The sequence below is a fragment of the Corvus cornix genome, chromosome Z (genome assembly GCF_000738735.6).
Source record: "Corvus cornix cornix isolate S_Up_H32 chromosome Z, ASM73873v5, whole genome shotgun sequence".
NCBI lineage: Eukaryota > Metazoa > Chordata > Aves > Passeriformes > Corvidae > Corvus > Corvus cornix.
Genome location: NC_046357.1, coordinates 55067858 through 55094685, shown reverse-complemented (window position 1 = coordinate 55094685; position 26828 = coordinate 55067858). Strand labels below are relative to the sequence as shown.

The 26828-nt window shown below is 37.0% G+C and overlaps 1 protein-coding gene across 20 annotated transcripts in view; it reads left to right on the top strand.

The window, feature by feature from the left end:
- The window catches only part of ADGRV1 (adhesion G protein-coupled receptor V1), a 332117-nt gene that overhangs the window by 91687 nt on the left and 213602 nt on the right, over positions 1-26828 (top strand). For 19 of the 20 annotated variants that reach the window (XR_005603898.1, XR_002273300.2, XR_002273301.2 and 16 more), the window contains 28 exons: positions 1105-1183; positions 1808-1946; positions 2476-2617; positions 3055-3317; positions 4769-4944; positions 6416-6540; positions 7042-7208; positions 7291-7434; positions 8318-8425; positions 8932-9184; positions 9863-9982; positions 10161-10383; positions 10838-11042; positions 11988-12134; positions 14408-14663; positions 17273-17481; positions 18079-18252; positions 18654-18836; positions 19564-19743; positions 21005-21169; positions 22466-22583; positions 22870-22993; positions 24142-24280; positions 24419-24604; positions 24869-25101; positions 25601-25749; positions 25843-26044; positions 26555-26771. Coding sequence is in view for 16 of the 20 variants with exons in the window: in XM_020584155.2 (XP_020439744.2) it covers positions 1105-1183; positions 1808-1946; positions 2476-2617; positions 3055-3317; positions 4769-4944; positions 6416-6540; positions 7042-7208; positions 7291-7434; positions 8318-8425; positions 8932-9184; positions 9863-9982; positions 10161-10383; positions 10838-11042; positions 11988-12134; positions 14408-14663; positions 17273-17481; positions 18079-18252; positions 18654-18836; positions 19564-19743; positions 21005-21169; positions 22466-22583; positions 22870-22993; positions 24142-24280; positions 24419-24604; positions 24869-25101; positions 25601-25749; positions 25843-26044; positions 26555-26771 (4826 nt within the window). In the remaining 4 variants the exon portion in view is untranslated. The remainder of the gene's footprint in view (positions 1-1104; positions 1184-1807; positions 1947-2475; positions 2618-3054; positions 3318-4768; positions 4945-6415; positions 6541-7041; positions 7209-7290; positions 7435-8317; positions 8426-8931; positions 9185-9862; positions 9983-10160; positions 10384-10837; positions 11043-11987; positions 12135-14407; positions 14664-17272; positions 17482-18078; positions 18253-18653; positions 18837-19563; positions 19744-21004; positions 21170-22465; positions 22584-22869; positions 22994-24141; positions 24281-24418; positions 24605-24868; positions 25102-25600; positions 25750-25842; positions 26045-26554; positions 26772-26828) is intronic. The other variant, XM_020584163.2, reaches the window with a different exon arrangement.

Here is a 26828-nt window from a genome sequence, read left to right as displayed (position 1 = left end):
AGCGAAGTATTATAGATCTTAAGTGAGTTGATCAGACTATGACTCAACAAGGGAAAACATGACTTACAAAGCTGAAAGGTCTATGTTCACTGTAATCCCTATGGATTTCTAAACCTTTCTGCTGTCTGTAGAGGTGTTGCAGCTGCTGCTGGTGTTCATCACTATCTCATAGTGTCAGATTTGGATTCATGGCAGTGATCTTTTACTTTTGTTCAGTTTTATCTGATTTGATAGAAATCTTTCTGATGGATCTAAAAATAGTATATTTGCTACAGATTTAGTGGAGTCAATTTGTTTTGTAGAAACTGTCAGTCTTCATTTCTTTCTAATTTTTATTAAAAGTAAATTGACATAAATTAAAGTAGTCATGTGATGCTGTTTGAACAAATTAAGGCATTATTTTCTCAGAAGAATCAAGTTCTGACTGTCAAGTTCTGGTCCCTGAAATTAGTGGACATTGCTGGCATTAATCTATTATTCAGTATTTTCACAGGGCAATACATGCAGTAATCTTTCAGAGCTATTTTGAAGATACGTATGTTTTACAGTACCTAAACTACCTAAAAGGAAATTAATAATTTTGTTTTTATAGCAGAATCTGAGGTGTCTGCCATTAAGGTTTATTATCAGGCACTGAAACATGAATATGAAATGATATACTGGATCATTTATTCTTTCTTACTCATTTTCCCTCCCATACCCAGAATGGCACAGTCTGCGAAACATTAAATATCATCATAATAAAAACACACAATGAAGATGAATTAATCTTGCTTTTTTGCATTTTCTACTTTTTCTGTGCCATGTTTTTTTTCTAAAATTTTTTTAGCCTTTTTTTCCCCCCCCCGATACATTAAGTGTAAGAGTGGTAATTCAAGGCACTGTGTTGCAGTTCTTACAGTAAGCTAGTAAGGACAGATTTTCTTTAAGCCTTTCTAAGTATCTTGCCCACTTCATTTTCTCCTCCACATTTTGGAAATGGAAAATTATGTATTTCTCCTACAAAATTATTAAAGATATAAATAAATGCTTTTATTATTCTTGAAAATAATGAATATGAACTCTGTTGTTCTTACGTATATGTCGTTCTGTTTTCCATTTTAGATGTGGAAGGTTTAGCTTCTCAAATTATTATTGATGCTAATGATGGAGTAAGTGGAGTAGTTGAATGGGAAAGTACCAAGTAAGTCTTGTCTCCTTGAAAAGCTGCCTATGTAAGTTAATGATTAGTGTTGCCCAGCTATTTTTATTTTCAGTTAACAGAAAAGCTCCTATTAACAACAGGATCACATCTTTGAGATGACAACATATCATTCAGTTCAGTGGAACTGGAAAGATAATTCCCATACTAGAAACCAACATTTACAGTATGTTTACTCAGAAATCTTATGCTACCATGTACTTACTTTCACTATTGTCCTTCGGTATTGTGAACTTCCATTACTCTCCCAGCCTCCATGCAGTGCCCCAACCTCTGTGTACATGTAAGCATGCACATTGGCATCTCCCAGATCTTTTTCTCTGATTTCCAGGAGCTAAGAAGAAGGCATTCATGCTCATAGACAGGCTTAATCTGCCACTAAAAAGTAGGGGAAAAGGGTAACATACTATAGCTCAATTCCATTTTGATAAGAAACAAAGGTATAATGGTTGCATTAGACAGTGGTAATGATGCCTTACTGTAATGGTGCCTTTTTCTTTTAATGTAGAAGGGAGGATTTTAAGTGAAAATATAACAATTATCTACAATCTTATTAAAATAGCATGCTCAGTGGGCACTGAGAATTTGTCTTGGTTTTTGTTTTAGTTTTGAAGTTAATGAATCTCATGGGAATCTGACAATAATGGCATACCGAAACAAAGGATCTTATGGCAATGTATCTGTATTTTTTTATGCCCAAAATTTGGAGGCACAGCTGGGTTTGGATTTTAATGTGATCTCAAGGGTAAGAAGCAAATTTTAAATCTAGTAGTTTTCATTCCTTCAACTTCCTCAAAAGAGCATCTTCTTATTAATTCTGCAGAATGGTCACTAGAACAGCTAGATTTCTCAACTTGTTTCAGTTGCTCTGATCATCTTAATAGAATGAGATAGATATAGTCATCTTATTTTAGTCTTTCTTTCTTTTTTAGTATTGAAGTATTTTAAAATATAAGACACGTAAACTTGCAAACATCTATTTCAAATACAGTTTTGCTTAGACAAGAGCATATAAGATTTCATGTAGGTTTTAATATTTTTTACAACAGAATTTTCAAAGTGAATTGCTCTTGCTTGTCCTCACTCTGCAATGTGCTAAACTATTTAACTGTTTTGCTTCTTTCTCAATTGATTTGTAAGGGACATAGAAATTACTGCTCTTCTCGCCTCTTCTTTCCTCCCTATTTAACACAATTCTGCTATACCTTTGTTTAAAATTTCTGTGTTCATTATCAGCTGTTGAGTATTCAATGCTTTCTGTGTTTCAATGCTAGACTCTTTTTTTTGCTGATGGAGAAAGGAATAAATCTGTTGTTGTTGTGATTTGTGATGATGATATTCCTGAAGGTGTTGAGAAGTTCCAGTTAATTCTAACAAATCCCTCATTTGGCCTGGAATTAGGGGAGAACTCAACAGGTAAAACTTAGTTTTGATGTTCTTGCTCTTCAGAATTGTATCTCAGTCACTTTAATTTCATTCTTCTGAATAATCACATTTTAGAAAGCACCAGCACCCTTCTATGCTAAATCATTAAACTCACTTGAAAAGTTCTTAAACATCCCTGTGAAAAATGTAAAATTAACAAAATAATACGTAAAATAAGGAATCAGAAAATGCAAAAGCTGGATTTTTAAATAAGAGAGTCTAGACTCTTCCTTTCTAGAGATCTTCCTAGATAAAGCAGAATATTTACATATTCTCTTCAGTAATATCAGGGAAATAAAAGCAATATCCATATATTAAGGAAAGAATGGATTTATGTATATATTTATTTATTTATTTATTTGTGTATGTGTACAATTATATTTTACTATGTTAATTAAAGCATGTTTCTATTATTTATTTCTCAAAAGCCACAATTACTATATTTGCCAATGATGATGGACATGGAGTTTTGTCATTCAATAACAGTGATCACTTCTTCCTAAGAGAGCAAACAGCTCTCCATCTGATGGAAAGTGTTGCAGTATTAAATATTATTAGAGAACCTCCTCAGGGAATATTTGGAATGGTGTCTGTTCAATATCTTGTAAGTGAAATTAATTCTTCAGAGCCATCAGTGGATTTGACCCCTTCTCAAGGATACATTGTGCTGGAAGAGGGAGTCAGATTTAAGGTAATATGGTAGTTATAACCCAAAAAGTAAATAAGTCTGATTTTAAGTTATGTGAAAGATTTCAGAAATGTGTTTGTTTTTTCATGTATTTTTTTCTTACGTTTTCCTTAATTCTCAGAATAAACTGAGTTGTGGGAGTGCATAAAAATTGAATATGCTTTGCTGTAGATACTTCCCTCTTTGTAATAGCTCAGGTAAACTGAAAACAATATAATAGGTATATAATATGGTGTATGAATAGGAACATTTATTCATATGTGTTTAGTATGTAGCTGAAAGACAAACTTTGACATGAAGTAATAATTTACTACTGTAAATAATTATATTGGAATGAAAAGTTCCATTCTTTTATGTGGCCTGAACTGAACAGAGTATGCTGCAGCAAAGGCAAAAGTTGAACAGCTTTCAGAGTTTTAGAAATTGAAAATTACTTATTTTTCTGGCAGTATTAAGCCCACTGCTTCTATACTGTCCCCACAAGAATGTCAGCCAGGAAATGTGTCAGTAACAGGTTAGTATATTATGGTTAGTGAAGTAGAATCTGAAACAAGCCTTTCTGGAAACACTGGTTTTCAGTTTCTGAACCTAAAATGCATTTGGAACCTCAGTGATGGCCAGTTTAGCAGACCTGTGAGAAGTAGGGAGTAAAAGATTTCTCAATGCAGTCTTTAAATATGGTTTATTGCAGAATTAAATAGATATCTCAAAGGTTGTAAGCTCTAGTTCAGTTCCAGATCTGTTATTACTAAATAATTTTTCTATGGCAAAGCTACATGTACCAGTGTAACTTTCACCTCTTTGGGTAATAGGGAGAATGACAGTGAAAACATCTACTTCTTTCTAGACTGTTCTCTGCTGATTTGAGACCACCTTGAGACGATCCTATTCTTATCCACCGTGGTGCAGTAGAGGGAAAAAAACCATAAGGAAGAGAGTATTTCAAATATTCCTCTATTGCCTTTTCTCCCTCTTTGTTCCCAGTACCAGAAGTGTAACTACCCTATTGCCTATGAGCTAGTTCAGTTGACAATTCAAGTAAAGTAAACCCAACTTGATTAAGCTGCACTAGGGGATCAGGTAGCTGTATGAGGACTGTGAATTACCAAGGAATGTGTGGAATAAGTACAAAACAGAAGTATGAAAAAAGGTTCAAAACCTGTTACATTTCAGAGAACCTTAGGATAAGAGGAAAGAGAGGAAGGGAAAAATTAAAAGTGGATATGCTCATGTTAGTGTTGCACTAATGTGGGTCACCAGAGGGATTACTTTAGAACCCCAGCCTGAACTGTCCATGGCTTACTCCTGCCTTCTACAGTTTCCAGAGCTGCTGTTGTACTGCTCTGCTGTCCAGAGCTGTTAAGAGAATGAGCAGAAACAGCAGCATGGTCTGAATAGCATTGCCATTGTTAGCTATCAAGTCTCACCAGCTTTCCATGCTTGTTTCTTGTCAGACACTGCATATTTCTGCAATCCTGGATGAAGAACCAGAAATGGATGAGCACTTTATTGTCACCCTGTTCAATCCAACTGGAGGAGCCAGACTAGGCACCAGAGTGCAAACTATGATTACAGTACTGCAGAACCAGGCTCCACTGGGGCTTTTCAGCATCTACCCAGTTACAAATAGGTACTAAACCCTGATACAATTAAAATGAAGTTTTTTATGTTCCATAGAGATGGCTTTCCTTTAAAAAAAAATTAGCAATCCAACTGTAAAATTTTTAAGTTTAAAAAGTACACTATCTTTCAAATACTGCTATGTAGAAGAACAGAAAAACACTTGAAATGGACTATTCACCATCAGAAGTGTTGATTTTTGAACTATGATTTTTTCCTTGAAACAGTGCTTCATTAGTCCTCAAACATTTCACAAATAGTAATCCATATTAACGGCTCCAAACCTTAGACCAGTGCCCAGGGAATCAGAAATTTTGTAATTTAATTATTTATTTAAGCTTGTGCAAGATACACCCTCATTCAGGGCTGTTTCTCAGAACCAAATGAGCCATCTTACTTGGACAGGCTCAAGAAGTGGCATCTGGGAAACTCATGAGGTTTAATAAGACCAAGTGCTGGTGCTGCCCCTGGGTCAGAGGAACGCGCAGTACAGGCTGGGGGATGAACGGATCGAGAGCTGCCCTGCCCCGAAGGACATGGGGGTGCTGCTGGGTGAGAGGCTGGCCATGCCCTGGCCATGGGCACTTGCAGCCCAGAAAACCAAATATGTCCTGGGCTGCATCCAAAGCCCCATGGGCAGCTTTGGAGGGAGCGGATTCAGACCCTTCTGCTCTGTTCTGCTGGGACCCCCACCTGCAGAGCTGCCTCCAGCTCTGGGGTCCCAGCAGAGGAAGGACATGGAGCTGTTGGAGCAGAACCAGAGGAAGCCACTCAGTTGATCAGAGGGATGGAGCATCTCTGCTATGAGGAGAAGCTGAGAGAATTGGGATTGTTCAGCCTAGAGAAGAGGCAGCTTTGGGCTGACCCGTTGCAGCCTTCCAGTACCTAAAGGAAGCCTATCAGAAAGTTGGAGAGGAACTTTCTGCATGTAGTGACAAGAGAAGAGGGAATGGCTTAAAACTGAAAGACAGTAGGTTCGGATTAGACATTAGGAAGAAATTCTTTATTGTGAGGGTGGTGAGGCACTGGCACAGGTTACCCAGAAAAGTTCTGGATGCTGCATCCCTGGAGGTGTTCAAGGCCAGGTTCAATGGAGCTCTGAGCAGCCCGGTCTAGTTGAGGATCTCCCTGCTCATGGCAGGAGGGTTGGAACTAGATGATCTTTAAGGTCCCTTGCAACCCTAACCATTCTATGATCATATGAGTCTATGATACGGAATGATGTTTTCATAAATCATTCAGCTTTACCCATATAGTTGGTGTGTTAAATTTCAGGGTAGTTTAAGGTTTTGTTGAATATTGGATGATTTTGTCAAGGTCTTGTGTGAAGAAACATTGGGCAACCTTAATCAGTGTTAGTCCATCAAAGAGAAAACCCGGTATTTTCTTTTTATTGCATATTCTGTGCTGAAAATGTACTATAAGAATCTTATACTATAGAAATACTTCTTGAAATTTATTTTCACAATTCTCAAATTTAGGACAAATATCTTCACAGTTGAAGAGGCGAACACTACAGTTTATTTGAAAGTTTCACGGAGTAATGGGCTCAACGTGACTGTGAGTGTTGAGTGGGAGACATTGTCGGATACTGCATTTGGCATCAGTACGTTCACTTTATCAAGAGCATCCATTGCTATTTTATTAGTGGAGATAGCCACAGAGTAACCAAACATACAGGAGATACAACTTCGGAATGAAAATTCACTTATAATGTCCCTATGATATCAAAATTCATTAGATAAAAGATTTTAGCTGCTTAAGAGTCAGCTTGTCATCAGCCACTGCTGCAAGAGTTTCAACAATCTGTATTGTTCTTCCTGTTGCTTATATATTTTCACTAGACCTTTGACTTATAATGAGGATAAACACATTTTTAGTTTCTTTGTCACTTTTTTATTTCTTCCTATCTTGTTAATTTTCTGACTACCTAAATTCTAAATGGAGTCACTCTGAATCGCACTCAGATTGCCTATGCATCTTCTGTATATGAAAAATGAATTTATTGTTTAACTCCCAGTACAACCTCGGTGTGAAAATATATATATATATTTGGTTTTGTCAAATAAATAATGAAAATGGTGTTTTTTCTTATACTGTATTGCAGGGGGTAGTATCAGTGTCCTGTCTGTCTTGCAAAGCTTTGTGGAAGAGTCAGCAGCTAGCTGGTGTTTCTTTCGATCAGCAGAAATACTGTATGGTGTGCTATTGCGTTCACCTCCAGCTGTGTTTTCTACTCTCTACCAGTGGAAAGGAGTTTTTGTTGCCGTTGAGGTAAATGCTTGCATACAGACACCAACCATGTTGCTTAATAAAACCTTGAGGTCTCAGTTCTACTTTTTTGTTTCTCTCTCAGAATTTCAGTATGTGGGATCCTAAAAGCTGTGTGTCTTTCCAAATCCATGCTTCTCCCTACCTTGTGATTACTCATGGAGGAACCAGGCACGGAGCTTCCAACAGCAGTATATATGCATTCATGCCTGGACGCAAATTGTTGAAGGTAAATCTGGGTATCTTACAAAATCATTAAATAGTGGGGTTAGAAAGGACTTTGTGAGGCCCTTCTGTCTGGCCATGGTTTGGGAAAAAGCACTCTGTTCTCACCTAGTTTGGCATCTGAACACTCTGCATGAGTCAGTGATGTAAGTTATTGTCCTGGTTTAGGCCAGGACAGGGTTAATTTTTGCAGTAGCCAGGAGGCGGCATGGCTGGGACCCAGAGGTTATTCTATACCACTTCATGTCATTTTTTGGGGATGGAGGAAGGAGGCCCTCCAAGGGGTCGGGGTAGCATGGGGGCAGTTCTTGTATTGACGGGTTGTGCATAATGAGCATTTTGACATGTGAATCTTTGCCTCTCTTGTAGCCTCTGTCACTATTATTGCTGTTATTACTGTTCATTTTCTCATCACATTGCTGTTTGCCGTAGATTGTCCTTATCTCAACATGTGATCTTCACCTTTTTTGCCTCCAATTCTCCTCTCCATCCCACTACAGGGGAGAAAGGAAGAGGCAGCGTGGTTTGGAGTGGTTCACTGGGAACACTAAATTGGGAAACACCATTCCTAAACCACAGCTTGTTGTCTACTGTTTTTTATAATTATATTTTGAGGGTGAGGTACAATGACCTTGGAAGTGAAAAAACAAATTGTGGAGCAATGAAGTCATAGAGCATTTTTTTAAAAACATATGATAAGTCACATTAATTTGTTAAATGACCCCACATATATGTTTAAAATTGTAAAATTACATATATGACATTTTTTGTAAATTATTTTACATACACTGTAATTTTACAGTTTTTTAAAAATATGTGTATGTATGTATAAACTTGTTACTTGAACTGACTTCTAAATACCATTTTTTGCCATATTTTCATTGTAGCTACAGACCCTCTCTATTTTGGATACCAGACTTGTCAAGCATTTTGCTGTGAATGAAGAGGACTATTTGGTTTTTGTGAGTGACACCACCAGTTTCAGTTCCATCCAGGTTAGAATACAGTTGTCTTCCATGGCTTTGATGTGGGTAGTTTGGTTAGTTTTGAGTTTGAGGTATGAAGGAAATATAGAAAAAAAAAGTAAGTCTATATTCCTGAAAAATTACTTATATTTCTATTACAGATTTATAAGACATAAAATTCTAGACTTGTTTAAATGTAACAACATTCCCTACATTAACATGTAATTTAAACTTGGTTTGATTTATGTTGATTTATTTATGCTGTTTTGAAATCTATTATGTTAAACAGCTATAAGAGTAGAAATAGCTTCTGACCATAAATCTGTTCATCTTGAAGAACAGGCACAGGTGCTTGCAGTAAGATACTTACTTATAGTTACTTTTCAGAATGCTTCCACCTTAATGTAGGATCCACCTTAGAAAAGAAGAATTCAGTTAATTACAAGTATTTCCAAATTTCATCAAAACATTTAATTTCTTTTTTCTTAGTGCTAGTTATAAATATAGAATAATTTTTTTTTCTTCTATTTTTACAGATTTTCCAGTGGAATGAAGATATATTTGTGCTGCATCATCAACTTCCACTTTACAGAGCTCTGAACATTGCCTTGTTTTCCCGAGGAGGCATGATGTACTTACTAGTTGCTTTGTCAAATACCAGCCAGAATGTGCTCTTGTACCAATGGCTGAATAATGAGTTTAGGAATCTTCATCAGTTACCAGCAAAAGAAATAAAACATATGGAGGCCTGGACTTCTGGGTCTGATATATATTTAATTGTTGCAAAAGGTATTTAGCAGAAAACAAACACTGAGTTTGCTAAGTATGTGCTGGCTTTTTTTATAGCAAAGGCATTTGGGATAAAGGGCTTTAGCTAGAGATTAAAATATTACTGGAGGGTGACAGCTTGCTGATAAGCCTCTAATCAAAGTAATCTGTGTTTTGTCCTTCAGAAGATGAAAGCATTGTGTTTGTTCTCAAATATTTATGAAACTAATGAAATATTTTCCCAAGAACAATAGGAAATAATAAATCCATTCATCTAGCTGCTAATTGCACCCCTTATTAGCTTTTTGGAGCCTTGTGATGTGCAAAGATTATTGTCCAGCAAAGTACATTTTTATAATAAATATGACACTTTAGACATTGTTTTATGTCTGCATCCCTATGCCTATTTAAAAGTTTGTCTTGCAGTCCATAGGTTTCTTTGCAGTTGACTGTTGTCTGATGGGATTTTTAGTATTCTTATATGTGCATGTGTGCAGAAAAGCCCTTAAATGATGTCATTGAATAAATCATCTGATGGGATATGATCCTGTGGAGCTATGCAAGTAAAAAGGAAGATACAATCACTGGTCTCACTTTTTAAACAAAGTTGCAAATGTCTGCCTTTTAATGGCCACCAGTCTGTGATTTAATCAACAGGCAGCAATATAATGTAGGTTTTGTCATTTTTCTCCTTTGTAGAAACTGGAAATTCTGAAATTTTCATCTGGGAGACAGGGCAGTCTACCTTCAGACACTTTCAGTCTCTTCCAGTTTCTGCTGTAAGAAACATCCATGTTTTCATGCCTACTTCAGGTTTAGGTAAGATTTCATTTATAGTACTGGAATTGAAGAAATATATGCATTCATTTTTTCATAATATTTATCAGATTTTTAAGTGGTACTTTAACAATTGAGCTGCCAAGGGCATTTCTGTATTACAATTAATTTTAAATATATCACTGAATATTTCTTTTTTTCTCTTCCTTGCTCCATGTAGTTCACATCATCCTCTCTGGTAAGGACACAACAGCACTCTACTCCTGGAACTCAGAAGGGAACCAGTTCTCTCTGATGCTGGAAGCCCCATATGCAGATCATATCACTTCTGCTACTGCAAGGTCTCTGAACACCAGCAAGAGCTTGATTGCTCTTTCCGTAGAGTCCAGCTCCCAGATTTATGAGCTGACCACTATCTCCAACCAGTCAGATTTTATACCTAGGTGGGTTTTTTGGTTTCTCCCAGCTCTTGCATTCCTTTTTCTGTGATACTGTTTTTGTTACATTGGAGACCACTATAGACATCTGTGTGTGGTGTGTTTATTAACACTAAAGAGAATTTTTCACAGGTAGCCTTAGGATAACCTGAAGTCAAACTTCTCACAACTTGCTTTAAAATATGGAATAAAAGGACTTGCAGTTAGACTTGATATTGAAGATTTTATTTAGGATAAATTAAATTACATTAATAAGAAGTATCATTTACTCTATGGTCTATTGTAACTTAGAAAAAAACGAAACCCAGCACTAACTCCACAACCTTTAAACCTCCTTACGCAGGAATATAAACAACAATTTCAGCATCAAAAATGCTCATTAAGTTTTCAGTACTGCTTTCAAAGTTCATTAATCATATCCTCAGTTTATAATTACTTGATGTGTCTGTTTGTATGCTAGTTCAGGTGAATTGATATTTGAGCCTGGGGACATGGAAGCTGTGATAGCAGTCAATATCCTGGATGACATCATCCCAGAAGAGGAAGAATGTTTTAAAGTGTGGCTGAAAAACCCCAAAGGAGGTGCAGAGATTGGTGTTCACAGTTTTGTTAACATAATTATTCCTTCCAACGACAATGCCTATGGAGTCATTGCATTTGCTCAGGTAAAATTTATAGGGTAAATCATTAAAATATGTATATATAATTTCTGAATACCAGCACACAAACATACTAAAACAGCATGTTACAGGATTCTTTTTCTAAAGTCTTGTATCAACCTGAGACAGAAGGTCTTTGATTTCCATTTAGCATTGTTACTTGGTTATACAGATGACAGGAAATAGAAACTCAGTTCCAGTCTGTTCCTATTGTGTCATTTTTATAATCCCCTTATGTTTAGAGTAACCCATTATTTTGTCAATTTAATTTTGCAGCAATCTAAAAATTCAGTTTTCAGATGGCATATATGATATCATCATAATCTCTACAAACTGGTTAATCAGGGGAATTCAGTAAAGATTCTATTCCTCTAAAATAGATACTAATTGAGTTATGCCACATGACGAGCCCATCTGCCTGAACAAAATAATAACTTTGGAGAAAATGTCAGACTGAAGGCATTATTTGGGGTGTTTGATTCTTAAATAATCAAATATTGTAGAAGTTATCTAAACAGATACATGTACTAAATGCATAGTGAAGATACAAAACACAGAAGAATCATTACTGAAATTAAACATTGCATCTGGACTTGTGTGAGGAGGATGAGTAATAGTAAAGTAACAGCAGTAAAAATATGTCTGTCTTGAAAGTCTACAAGTTCATTACCTGCTTCACATGATTTGGACATAAAACACTGTACTAAAAAAAGCTAACAAAAATAATTGATTTTTTTTGCTTTAGGATAAAGAGGTCTGACATTTCAAATTCCTATGTTTATGAAATTTGAGCCTGTTGAGTACCTCTGCCTATTAAGATACATAAATTTAATCAATAGACTTGCATTTAGCTGCTTAAAAGTAGATTAATTTATTGATGCCCAATGTCTCTGGCCCCCTTTGAATGCTCAAGAAAATAATGCTTTGGTTCTGCTGCTGTATGTTTTTCAGAGTTCTTTATTTAAGCAAGTTGAAGAAGTGGAACAGGACAGCTTGATCACCCTGAATATTGAACGTTTAATAGGAACATATGGACGAGTTACAGTAGAATGGATCGCTAATGGGAGCATAAGTGATATATTTCCAGCTTCAGGAATGGTATTTAATAATAACTGTTATTGGGGAAGCACTTACTGTGTTGTCTCAGCCAATAAATACAGATATACTGAGTGAGAAGGACAGTACACGTTAGATTGGCCCACTTTTCCGTTAATTCCTGCTTCCTTGTCCTTTCCTGTGATTCTGGTGGTTTGCACTTCTGGCTGGCACATAATACTGCAATATCACTCTAACACTTCTAGAACCTGATATTGCAATGCTGTCCAGGCACTGGAATTGTGTATCTGTAGTATCCTGTTCCCATCTTCCTTTCTTCTGCTGTGAGATTCAGGTACTATGTCAAACTATTTGCATAGGTGGGAAGCTGGGAGTCTTTGCTCTTTGTCCTGACCTTCTCAATACAATGTAGAACTTAAATGGCCCTGCAGAACATGGCAAGTCCCAGTTTTCTGTGTTTCTGAGATTTTTGGATTCCCAGCCATGTAAACCCCGTGTTTCCTGCCAGCCAAAGCTCTTCATATGCCTTAGAACCAGCAGGAGCCAGTTTCTGTAAGTTAAAATCCTCCACCTTGTGGCCATCTGTAGCAGACACAAAGCCTGAAAAAAAAAAAGAAAAATAAATGGGTGGGAAATTAAGGATGCCAAAACAATCAAACTGAAATTGTTAGAGTACTCCTTGAGCATTCCAGCTAAATCCTACACGATTTCACTGCATAGGTTTGTAGGCAAGACGAGTCAGAAAGGTATAATGTTCAGTGGAAATTTTTGTTTATCCTATACAGTATGTGTAGTCCAAGTGTTTATAGACACATCTTCTTTGTTGAGAAAGACCTAATCAAGTGGTGGACCCTTTGAATTTAAAAATAAGAATGTAGATAGACAAAGCATGTATCAATCATTTTGTCTGAAGAAGAAACATAAAAAGTTGAGTAGCCACTTCTTCACATAGCAATGATTTTAATAGATATTATATGTTCATCCTTCTTTTGATATGTATATGTGTGGTGTGTTGACGTTGGCTGTCTAACAAACCCTCACGTAGTTCTCTCTTAACTCCCCCATCTCAGCAGGATGAGGAGAAAATAAGGAGAAAAAGCTTGAGATAAAGGCTATTTAATAAGAAAAGCAAAAGCCATTGTCTACCTGGATTTCTCCAAGGTTTTTGATACAGCTTGCCATAGCCGCCTTCTAAATAAACTTATGTGTTATTGCTGCCCCCAGGGAGTGATGGTAAATAGCTCCTTTTTGAACTGACAGCCTGTCACAAGTGTGGTCCCTCAGGGATAAATATTGGGTCCAACAGTGTTTAATATCTCCATAAGTGATGTGGGTGATGAGATAAGGTGTACTCTGATGAAGTTTGACAATGATACCAAACGAAGTGAGGGAGTGGACACTTTGGAGAGCTACCCAGCACGAGGACCTGGGTAGGCTGGAAGATCCATCAGGAACAAATGTTACACTATGGAAAACATAATCCAGGAGTGCACCACCCACTGGGATCTATCCTGACTAGGGATTAGCTCTGGGGAATGGGACCTGGCAATCCTGCTGGTCGATAAACTCATTATAAGTGAACACTGAGGCAATCCACCAGGATGTTTCTGGGTTGCATCAACAAGGCCACCCCCAGCAGCGATGCAGCAGTCATTAGCCCACTCTACTGAGCACTGGTTGGGCTACCCCTGGAATTCTGTGTTCTGTGTTCATTTTTGGTCCCCTCTATGGAAAATAGGACAGGCTGGTGAGGGTCCAGAGCTGGCCACAAGCGTGGTCAGAGGTCTGGGAAGACTGTCATATGAGGAAAGGCTGAGAGAACTGTTCAGCCTTGAGGGAAGAAGGTTATGGGGAGACCTTATGTTCAGACCATGTTTCAGTATTTAAAAGGTGGCTACAAAGGAGGAGACTTACTTTTTACAAAGTGTCACATTGAAAAGACAAGGGATAAGGGATGCAAGTTACTCCTGGGGAGATTCTCATTGGACATAAGAGGAAAATTTTTCACCATGAGAACAATCATCCATTGGAATAAACCTCCCATGGAAGTTGTGTACTCCCAAAAGCTGACACTTTTAAGATTGAACTGGACAGGATGCTGAGCCATCTTGTTTAGACTGTGGTGCTGCCAAGAATGATTGTGCCAGATGATCCTTGAAGTCCCTTCCAACCTTGTATTCTGTGATTCTATAAGACATGTATGTGTGTATATATATGCGTTTTATAACTGATAGAGTTTACAGAATAAAACTGTAAGTGTAATGACACTGAGAAGAAATTTGACTTTTTTTTCCCCCTTCCCTCTAAAACTTTAGATTACATTTTCAGAAGGTCAGGCCCTGTCCACAATCACCCTGACAATTCTCGCGGACAGTGTTGCAGAACTTTCAGAGGCAGTGGAAATCACACTCACCCATGTTACCACTGTGGGTGTTCAAGATACCACAAAAGGAGCTGTCATTGATCCTGAAAGGGCAAGAGCTGTACTTAGCATTTTACCCAGTGACTCTCTACATGGTGTGATTGAGTGGCATATGGAGTCTCTCTTTGTTAAAATCACAGAACCAGAAGGTAAGTCTGTTTCTTGATTCTTAGGAAAGAATGTATGTTTTTTCAAAGTCAGCATCGTTGTAGTTATAACACTTGTTATATATATCATCTATATCTATATCTATCTATCTATCTCCCTTAAAATATGTAACTATGCTGTTTTACTACACACATTTTATGCTGTATTTCACATTGCATATATAAATATTCTCCAGCCATTCTTGTTTAAGAGGTAAGTTGCAAATCACTAATGCATAAAATAATTCTGTTTATATAAAAGGCAGAAGTTGCCCATTTAATGGGATTGCTGTATTTAAAATATAATTTAAAATAATTTACACAGAAAGACTTTCCTCTTGAAGTGGCTCAAAAAGAGGTCAGAGGGGAAGGAAGGAAGCAGAGCAGGAGTGAATCCCACTTCAAGAAAAAGGTGGTGTTTTTCTGCTTAGAGCTGCATGTTTGATTTGTTTTTCCTTCAAGGCACAAGTTGAAAAAGATCTCCCAGGCAGTTGGCCAGAGGAGAATTGCCATGATGCTCAGGCTTCTTCCCTCTCTCCTGGCTCAGGGAGCTAGCTGGCATTCTTTGGTGCTCTTCCCGCAGCTATCTGATGGGCTAGTCATACGTTAACAGCTCAATTAGAATTTTCTAATTATTTAATATTCTGTCCATATTAACAAATTACATATACAAAAAATGCTTTTTCCATCAGAATATACTATCACCGGTAAAACATTCTAACCAGTTCTATTTTCAGGTGCATTGACATTGCCCTTTTTTTAGCCCCTGGAAGTAATGTAAAGGGATTCTGTTGGTTTCTTACACAAACACACACATTATAAACATTTATACTTTGAAGTTAGGATTCAAGGAAGGTTCCTAGCTCCCCCTGGTTGCACAGGTTTTTTTCCAATCTTTATCTGTTGTATTTTAATGAATTATACACAAGATACTATCTGTGAAATAATATCTAGTTACAGTAACTGGTTTGAAGTACAAACCTGTTTACATTTTATCTCTTTCTATTTCTCCAGTCATAAATGCAGCACTTTTAGCCAGATTATGTCTTCCACCATTTATTGGATAAAATTACAAATCTGCCTTCGCAAAAGGTTGCTGAGCCTGACTGATACAAGTCTATTTAACTTCTTCAATATTTGATTTAAGAAAATGTGATGTTTACAGCCAGAATGACTGCTCTCAATGCCACTTTCTGTGTTAGAATCAATAGTGATGGCCTAGGCATGAAAGGCCAGGCAAAGTATTGAAATGGAAGTTTTGAAGGAAAACCAAATAAAAATAGACGTTTTGAAGGAAAACCAAATAAAAATAGACGTGTTGAAGTAATAATTTGTGTAACACACATATCAAACTGTAGATATTCCGTATTTTATTCTTCTTCTAGATCCAGTTTTTGAATGCACAGTACCTCTAGATGTAGGTACTGTTTTGTGTATTTACAACACTTGTGTGTGCTCATCTGCTTGAGCCCTGGTATTATCCAAGTACTGTTGTGTTGCCGGGCGGAATTGAAGTGGGGTCTAGCAAGCAGCTCCAGTAGTTAGGTGAGCTGAAAATCAAGCAGGGCAAGGGTTAAAAGGGGGTTCCATAGGGCTCCATCCTAGTCCCAGTTCTCCTCAACATCTTCATGAATGACTTGGATGCAGGACTCTTAGGAATATGAAGTTTGCTGGCAACATTAAATTGGGAGTAGCTGTTGACTCTGTTGAGGGCAGAGAGGCCCTGAAGAGAGACCTCAACAAATTAGAGAGACTTTGGCAAATCAGAGCACTGGGAAATCACCAAGTGCATGAAGTTCAACAAGGGAAAGTGCTGATTCTGCACTTGGGATGGGGCAACCCTGGATGTATGGACAGACTGGGGAGTGTGAGGCCGGAAAGCAGTGCCATGGAAAGGAAACTGGGGGTCCTGGTTGATGGCAAGTTGAATATGAGTCAGCAGTGCCCTGGCAGCCAGGAGGGCCAAGTGTGTCCTGGGGGGCATCAGGGACAGCATCGCCAGCTGGACAAGGGAGGGGACTGTCCCCTCTGCTCTGCACTGGGGCAGCCTCACCTCGAGTGCTGGGGGCAGTTTTGGTCACTGCCATATAAGGAAGACATTAAACTATTAGACAGCATGCAGGGGAGAGCCATGAGGATGGTGAAGACTTTGAGGTAAAGCCGTATGTGGAATGGCTGAGGTCACTTGGTCTGTTCAGCCTGAAGAACAGAAGACTGAGGGGAGACCCCATTGCCATCTACAACTTCCTTGTGAGGGGAAGAGGAGGGGCAGACAGTGGTCACTGCACTCTCTGGTGCCCAGTGACAGAACTCTAGTAAATTGCATGAAGCTGAGTTCAGGCAGTTTAGGTTGGATATGAGGAAAAGGTTTTTTACCCAGATTGTGGCTGAGCACCAGAACAGGGTCCCCAGGGAAATGTCCACAGTACCAAGCCTATCTGAGTTCAAGAAGTGTTTGGACAATTCTCTCAGGCCCATGGTGTGATTCTTGGAGTATCCTGTGCGGGGCCAGGAACTGGACTCTGATGATGCTGATGGGTCCTTTCCAGTTCAGCATATTCTATGATTGCAAAACAATCACGTCTTGCATTTTTTTCCTCTCCTTACTATAGGGCAGCAGAATTCAACTACTGTTACCCTACAAATTGTTCGAGAACAAGGATTTGTCGGGGATCTTGCAGTTCAGTTGAGCACTGCACCGAACTTTGAACTCCCCCCCTCCAACCGAGCAACAGAGAATGAGGATTATATACTGGAAAAGAAAACAGTCATTATGGCAGAGAATGCAACAACAATTTCTGTCACAGTCACTATTTTGCCTGTGAGTAGCCTAACAACTTCTTTAGCTATTAATATCTTTTGAAGAAAGGGAAATGGTACTTTATAGTAGTAGTATGACTTAATATTCTAGAAATGGTTGTGCTGGAACTCTTGCAGTGACCTCTTTCAAAAAATCTTGAGCACTCATCACTCAGAATGAGCCAAATTCTTTGTTTTATTATATTTTATTGTATTTTATTTATATTATATAAAATTTACTTACAATAATGACAAAAGAAAAAAATTATGCATATTCTTTAAATATATTTAGAATGGAGATACTGATTTTCAAGTTATGGCTTGGTTTCTGAGATCTAGCTGACTTTCTTCTAGGTAGCAGTAACAGTTGACAGCCAGCACTGCTTTCCACTGGTCTTGCAGATCTGGAATCTGACTGTCAGCTTCAATATCAAAATCTCAGCAAAAGCAGTCTGTTTCATCTTTCATATAGTATGAAGCAAGGGATTGGTTATATGGCCCCAAATGCTGAGAAGTTTTGAACAGTAAACAACCTTCAAGTAGTCATCTTCCTGCATGTATTATAAATTTACAATGTTTCATTAAAAAAAAAAAAAGACATTTAAAAATTTTTTTTCAGGACAACGTTCCAGAATTACAGGAAGGATTTATAATCAATATTACTGATGTGCAGCTGATCACTTCTTCCTCTGGAGGTCAACCAAGTGTGAAGAGGCTTGGATTAGAAATAGCTGAAATAATAATTGAAGAAAACGATGATGCCAGGGGAATATTTAATTTTAATGTTACAAAGGTAAATAAGTCTGAATGAAAAATATGTAAAGTGGCATTCCAGCAAGACAGTCTGATTTCTCAGATGACTTCTGAAAATGTTCTGATAGGCTTTGTGATACTAAATTGTTCTGGATAAAATGGCCAGATGCCTGACAAACAATTCTTTCTTAAGAGGTTCATCACAAATAATACACAAAATTTATTAGGGAGCTGGCAGTGCTGAAACCAGTGTCATAAAATGAGATCTCAGGAGGTCATCTAATCCAGATTTTTGCTCAGAGCAAGGTCAATGCAAAATCCACAGCGTTTTACAAATAGTTATGTATTTCTTCATTTATTTTTAACTGCAAGTCAACTTGGAAAAAAAAGAAAAAGAAACAGTTTGTTGAGGCACTCAGCAGTTTCTTTTTGAATGTACAGGATATCACTGGAGCTGTTTCTGGTTATGAGGTACCACCACCACAGAATGTACTGAAACTCCCAGTTGTTCGACAGGGTGGGAGATTTGGGTCAGCAGTTCTGTACTGGGAAGCCATTCATTCAACTGCCAGCTTTGAAGACTTCACACCATCATTTGGAAACCTTACATTTGCAGATGGGCAGGTATGCACTTGTTGAAAGTTTACTTGACTTTGGGTTACCAGCTTAAGATTTTTGTGTGTTTTCCTTTAGCAGAATTTTCACTGAAAACATATTACTTATGGCCTTACGTATGTGAATGATGCTTCCAACTTCAGTTCTTTAACATGGAATACCAGGATATTCATAAGCGTTGACCAAATAGGCTTGTGTGTCTTGAATACTTTGGCAAGTGAGAACATAACTTCTAACAATAAACCCTGTTACAATGAAAATCTGTAGCATAATCCATCTTCACTATAAATTCTTAGGATAAGCTCACATGTTTTCTTAGCTGTGTGTTACACATAGTTTTAAATTTCATGCTGCATCTGAGAATACTTAGTGTACATAAGGGATTTTGATTGCAAGTGGTTATAATCGTTCTTTGGCAAAAGGAAGGATATACATAGTGTGTAGAATGTTGTCTGAATATTTACAATATTGTCAACCTTCACTTTCTATTGAGTACCAAAGCAAAGCAGTCTGCTGGTTTTACCAAATAAGATTTACATTGATGGACTTAAAAACCACTATTGAAATTATGTCTTCTTATTATAAATATGCAAGTATAAGAAGAAAAATGAATAAGTGAACAATGTCTACCTACTAGATACAACTTGCCTATTTTAAATTTATTTTTTTTCAAACAATTCACAGAATATTATAAATGAAACTTTTTTGTTTTTTTTTGCTTTTAACATTTCTTCAGGCTACAGGAGAAATAGAAATTACAATCATAGATGACAATGAAGTTGAATTTCTTGAGATATTCAAAATTGCCCTGGTGAGGGTAACAGGTGGTGCAAGACTTGGGAATGACACCTTGGTAACTGTCGCTATTCCACCAAATGATTCCCCTGTTGGGGTATTCGGGTTTGAAGAAAAGAAAGTGAGTTTGATTTAGGTTGCGCTCTTTTCTGATAAGGTTGGATAGTGGGTTTGTGTCGCTAGCACATAGCTGATTTTTGTAAGTTTTCTCTGCAGTGGAAAACATGATTTCATTGGAAGGATATTAGTGCATGTCTTCATCTAGCTGTGTAAGATGGTAGTAACAGTGAAAGCGCTGCTGCGTAAATACAGATTTCTGCATGACTGAATCAGTTTATTTCACCATACTAACAATATGGGCAATAAACATACTACATCCTAGGTAGTATTTTTTTGTGGTTTGTATAATAATCTGCATTACTGAAAGTAAAATTTGGAAAGAAATTATAAAACATATCTCATCTTAGTTCTTGCAGTACTTCTGCTCTGCATTTTGCTGGTGCCGAGACTGCTGGTGACACCATCTGTAATTGCTTTGAATCATAGAGCATAGAGGCCTTGCTATCAGAATTCAACACACTCCTTAAACCTGTTACCTTCTGTTCCAGTTTGGCCAAATTTAGAAATATATCCTCTGAGAGAAGGCACAACCACCCCTCCCCCACCAGGTTTCCTCGAAGGAAAGTGAAGGAGATAAAAACTATTTATTTAACAAACACACGGGAAAGGAAAATAATGCTAAATAATAAAATCTTTCGCTGTGTAGGAAAAACCTGGGAAAGTGTTAGAGTCCTCCTTTGGTCTCCTCGGAGCTGGGGCGTGGCCCAGGGCCAGGCCCTCTGTGCCCAGTGAAAAGTCCTCCTGATGTACTCTGATGTTAAAGCAATCAAGCAGTCCAGTAGAAAAGGGAGAAAATCCAAAATTCCAGGGAAGGAAAAATTCAACTCTCAGTCTCTCTCCGGAGAAAAAGCAGCTGAACCACTGGCCAAAAAAACTGTCCTAGGAGCAGCAAGCCAGGTGCTTCCTCCCTCCCCTGCTGCAGCTGGGAAAACCAATTGCTATCTGTGTGTGACCTTGAACAAGCTGCAAACTGCTTTGAAAAAGATTTGCTCAGTTTTTTTCCTTCCCCCTCTCAGGCTCAGTTTAGAGGCATAGAAAGACACAAAAATTAATTTCTGGGCATAGGCAGTGATATGGGATCACATCATAAGGTCACCCCAAGACACTTTCCTGTTCATTTTCACTCTTATTGTTCAGCACTGTCATTGATTATATTTTTTGTTGTTTATCTCAAACATGTATCCATGTCTTTTGACATTATCGATACAGCTTTTGACTTTTCAAGCAGCCTTTCCCACATTCTCCTTCTTTTTGTCCATCAGGTAACAGTGAAGGAACCTCAGACACTTGATGACTCTGCTGCAGTTGTTTTGCTCAATGTAAGTCGAAGTCAGGGAGGACAAGGAGCAGTTAAAGTGTTATGGATCCTCGACGAAGCAGCCAGATATGATCTGACCCCTCTAAATGGTACCCTTCATTTCAATGAGGTATTTCAGACATTGCAATAACTTATTTACTATTAGATTTATAAATACTTTCTTCTAGTTGTGTGTGTTTGTATGGTTTTTGTTATATGTTTATAGAAGTAGGGGGTTACTAAGTATTATACACTAGAAAAGGTCAGTTTGAAGTGGTGGGATTAGAAATATTCAGGCTTTTTTCAAGCTGTAAAGGAAAGCTGGCATGCTCTTTTAATTCAGCATAATGTAATCATCCAGAAGGTAGCTCTTCAAATCTCTTTTGTTTTTACAATTAAGAAAGAGGAATTGAAATCTACTGAATGTGAATAATGGCTACAGAAACACTTATTCCACTACAGTATCAGTCATCTTAAAAAGAAAATTTATATTGAAAAGGTGAGAAAGATAAATAAATGCTCAAAATCTGCAGATTTAAAAAAAAACCCACCTTAATAACTTTCAAACTGGACAGTGTTATTTGATTTCATTATATTTCATATAATTATAAATATAATTCATTATATTTCAAGTTAAAACTCTGAAATCAGAGTCAAAATATTGGATACCAATACTACGTTAATATTGATCTTTTACAGTCTACTCAAAATATTTAATGAAAAGAAGTATTTTAACAAAGCATAATCTATTTTCTCTCGGTACAAGCTTGTTCATCATTAAATAAATATGCATGCTGGTTGTTTTATTTTGAATCAGCTGGAAAATAGATTTTTTTTTTTCTGGTAAGGCCATCAGTATTTGGCAAAGTTTAGTTATACTTCCTTTACTGGTTGGCTTTGACATTTTGTCCTGAACTTTCATACATGCTTAAGTATAAGCATACAACTATATATGCATGGTATACTAAATTTATACAATGTGTATGCCACTTCCCACTGACAAAAATATGGATTAGGCAGAAATGCGACTAATATATCTAATCTCAATAATATGTTAATCCTTAGAATATGTGTGAACTATTGAATATGTGTTTCCTGATGGAAAAGATTTTGTATAGAAAGTTTCCTCTAAGTTGAAAACATCTATGTGAATAAAATTTCAAAGGAGTTTCAGTTGTTATTGAGTTGAAAATAGCGAGGGCATTTTTAGGGTGACACACAATGTCTGAGAGACAATTTTTACTGTTTATTAATCTGTGAGAAAAAATTTTAGCCAGATCAGAAATTTGATATTTTAAAAATACTAGAGGATATGTCAAGCATTCTTAACATTTGATATGTTAAAAAAAATACTGTTTTTAATACAGTATTTTGTTTAGTTTCATTTAATATATATCCATATCTTTCTGGTCTTTACGTGATGCAGGCTGAGTCCCAGAAGCTGATTGTTTTACACGTGATACAAGATGGTCTGCTGGAGGGGAATGAAACATTTACCATTCACCTAGTCTCTAGTGGTGATGCAGAGATATCCCCTGTAAATGGTAAAGAGTTAATTCAGTATCTTCTGGTTTTAGATATTCCATATGACAACTATTCTAAGTCCGTTAATATTACTTAGTCTGCAGTGCTTAAGTATTTTGTGTGCAGCTAGTTGGTCACAATTTTGAATGCCAGTCTTTTTCCCTAAGTCCCTTGTCTGAAGAAGTCCTAGAGAGTTCCACAGGCCCTCTGTGAAGGTGATGCTTAACCACTCATGTCACAAAATTTACCAAAGGGAGCTCATTGCTTAGTTTTCATTTACCATGAGAAGCATTGTTCTCTTCATAGGTGTTGCAACCATCATTATTATGGGAGATGAAGGAGCTTCTGGGGTGGTTGGGATTGCCCATTCATCCAAGCATGTTTTGATTGGAGAACCTTCAGGAAATTATAATGGAACTGCTCTTATTAGGTGAGTACATCTCTCATTTTTCAAAGAAAGGACAACAGCCCAGATTCAAAAGTTATGACTTCACATTGGGCAAGAATTTATTGAGTACCGCATTTTATCATCATTTCTATAATCAGAACTATTTTAAAAAGTTAGGTGATTGGTTTTAAAGAAGGGCAGAATATACCACATGTATGTCATTTCAGTATTACTGGGGAGGTCCAAATATTCCTCTTTGTCTTCAAGTTATTTACAACATTGATGTACCAAAGGAAAGAGGATCTTAATCAAAGGAAAGGGGTAAGGAAATGTGACATTTGAAGGTGCTTTGTGCTTTCCAGAATTTGATTCAAGATTTGTGCCTGAATAGTATTTCAGCAAATTGCTATGTTCTAGCATAAACAATATGGGAATTTTTGGTGGAAACAAGATGCAATTGTTTTATTCAGTCAACTGAAAACAGAATGAAGAGTTTTAGATTCTTAGAAGAATCTTCTAAGAGCATTGGAAAAAAATATTATGACACTTTCCTTTGGTAAACCAGCAAATATAAGCAACAGAACAGCTTCTAGTACTGGCCCAAGAAGCCCAAAAGACAAAATGATGCTTTGTGCAAGAAGTAGCTTTAGATCACGTTACGTGCAGAATGTGCCGACAAATCTTTATGGTGACTTATTTCACCAAGCCTGATGTTATTTAGTAGGGTTTTAGATAAGAAGCAGACAGAACATATCTCAGAAAATTTCAAAGAGGTATTCTAGTATCCTTCTGCCTTACAGAGCAAATTCCCCCTGGCATTACCCTGATGTCCAATTTCCCTTCTGTTTTGCATCTCTATCACTGGAAAAGCGGAATAGAAGCAAGAGAAATCAGTTTTCAGATCCCATCTTTGAGCTATACATGGAAAGAAACTTGAAAGACCTCTTGGCAAAAATACGGCTTGAGACGCCTCCCAACACAGAGAAATAAAAGAGAACTTCAGAGATGTTCTGAAAATGCCTGAAAAGGGAATTCTCATGTTCTTAATAGTGATTAAGTACATTAAAACTCAAACTTTCATAGTGCTGATAACATTTCTTCCACGCACAACAGTATGATATACTATCTCTGTATTGGATATTAAATGCCAAAGGTAAAAATAAAATCTGTGTTTTTGTCCTTACCTGCAGCCTGGTACGTGGCCCAGGGATTTTTGGGGAGATCATAATCTATTGGAATATAACACCTCCTCATCAGACAGAATTTACTAAGGTATCGGGAACTTTGACCATGCGAGATAGGCAGTCTGCAGCAGTTGTTCTAATACAGGTATATAAGAGATCTGACACCAGTAGCTATTTCAACTACTTTCTTTTATTTTCTTAGGATCTTGGTTAGAAATTAGTTATACCTCTCTCCCTGGAAATTGTTTAAATACTTCTAGCTGTTGTTGGTTCTTTTCCCTAGGCTGTAGATGACAACCGTCCCGAGGAGAAGCATTACTACCAGTTTCAACTAACCAGAATCAGTGATGGAGGACTCATAAATGAATCTAGCAGCACAGCAAATATTACCATGGCCGCCAGTGATTATCCATATGGAGAGTTTGCATTTGCCCGTGAACTATTGCAAACAACAGAAGACGAAATATGGGTATTGGATTAAAATTCTTTCTTATGTAAAATTACTGACAGATATCAACATCGTTGCTAGAATTATGCTCAACTTTAGAAAGAAAAGAAATCAGTCTCTAAAATGGCTGAGGCTATCTGTTAAATTATGTGTACTCTGTACTTCATAAATGAAATTATTGTTACCTGACAGAACCATTGAAAATGTGCCTTTAGAACATCTCCTAAAGACAACTGTAACAGAAAACAAAGCCATTTTTAAAAGAAAATATTCTCTTTCCCTCAGGTTAACATCACTGTTGTGCGTTCCAGTGGATCCTATGGCAGAGTGTGTCTTTGGTTTCAGATAATAAATGGGACTGCGGAGGAAGGAATGGATTTTACTCCCACAGTAAGGGAAATGGTGTTTGAACCAGGGGAGGAAAGTAAAATTATATTGATTGAAATTCATGATGATGACTTTCCTGAAGGTCCTGAATACTTTTCATTGATGATTACTGAAGTGGAACTCCAAGGAAGGTAAAGTTAAAATTCCCAATTGTTTTGTTACAAGCAGAAGAACAAACTATATTTGGATTCTGATATACCTGCATGAAGTCACTGCTAGACATTTCATCTGTTTTACTGTAAAATTTTGTAAGACAGCTATAACTGTAATCATAATAGAAAATGGATGTATGAGAAACCCAATCATTTTAACCTTAGTATAAAGATGCTGCTGATTAAGTTTTATTAAAGCTTAAAATCCATACATTAGATACAAGTTTCCAAGTTGCAAGAAATTTCTATAAAAAGATGAAATGAGAAAGACAAAATGAAAGATGCACATTTCTATGTATAAACTATTATTTTTGCAAACATAATAATATGAAAAAATGTGACAAAAGTCTTCAGTAATAACTGTCAGAAAATAAACATATTTGCAGTAATTGACAAATTGTTACACACATATCTTTATACTTCCACAAGAAGTTTAAAATGTATTTTTATGTTTTGGTCTTTCTTATGTTCTTGCAAGTGGATTTGATTTTACTGTAAGAGAGAATGGTCTACAGGTGGATCAACCTCCAATAATAGGAAATATCTCCACAGTACGGGTCACTATTGGAAAAAATGACAATGCTGAAGGTGTCATAGAATTTGATCCAGAGTATATCCTTCTAGAGGGTAAGTTTACCTGAAGTTCTCACTGTGGTTTAGAAGATAAGGCTATGGCATAAATTTTGAAATAACATAACTTCTTCTCAATTATTTTTATAGTGGAAGAGGATGCTGGATTAATCATGATTCCTGTTTTGAGAAAGCGTGGAACTTATGGCAATGTCACAGCTGATTTTCTTTCTCGAAGTATTTCTGCACTTCCTGATGGTGTTGACTATGTCATCCATAATAATTCTGTCATTTTCTGTCATGGACAGAACCAGTCTTTTATTTATATCTCTATTATAGATGATGAAGAAAGGTAATGAAATTATCAGATATTTATTCACCAATTTACTTCTAATATGGTCCTTTTTAGCATGCACTAAAAAATCTACACATGAGCGTGTATAGAGCTGGAATATAGAAACAAATTTCTGCAGTGCTAAAAAATCACCTGAGGGGGAATATCACCTAAAGGGGGAAAAAGAAGCTGTTATATTAGAGTGTCATACTTCCTGTTAAATAATATGCAACTGAATACAGTTTTTAATTACATTATAAGAAATATTGGTGACAATAGTCCTGCTATGAATAAAATAATTTTTTGTATTTTTGTTTAACTTAACACTAGTAAAAAATGGAACATTATTTTTATTTCAGATATCACCATTCTGTGAAAATAGAAGGAATCTTGTACATTGCACCTATGGAAATGATTTCTTGAGTCCTTTAAACAGATCCAGTTGGATGCATGATTGAACAACTAAGTATAGTTTTATTTTTTTTTTCTCTTAGATATCTCAGAATGTCTTTTTCTTTTTCTGGGCAGTGAATTTGCAGAGCAATTTGAAATCCAGCTGACAGGAGCCACTGGTGGAGCAGTCCTGGGGCTCCACCTGGTGAGCCAGGTCACCATTGCAAAAAGTGACTCTCCCCAGGGCATGGTCCGATTTCTCAACCAAAGCCAAATTATTCTTCCCAACCCTGATGCAACCACAACAGTGTCCCTGGTGCTGGAAAGGACTGGGCGGTTGGTGGAAGCACAGGTGGGTCTTGCCTGTCAGAGACTGAAAGTTTGCCAGTGACTATGTCAAAAAGCTCCT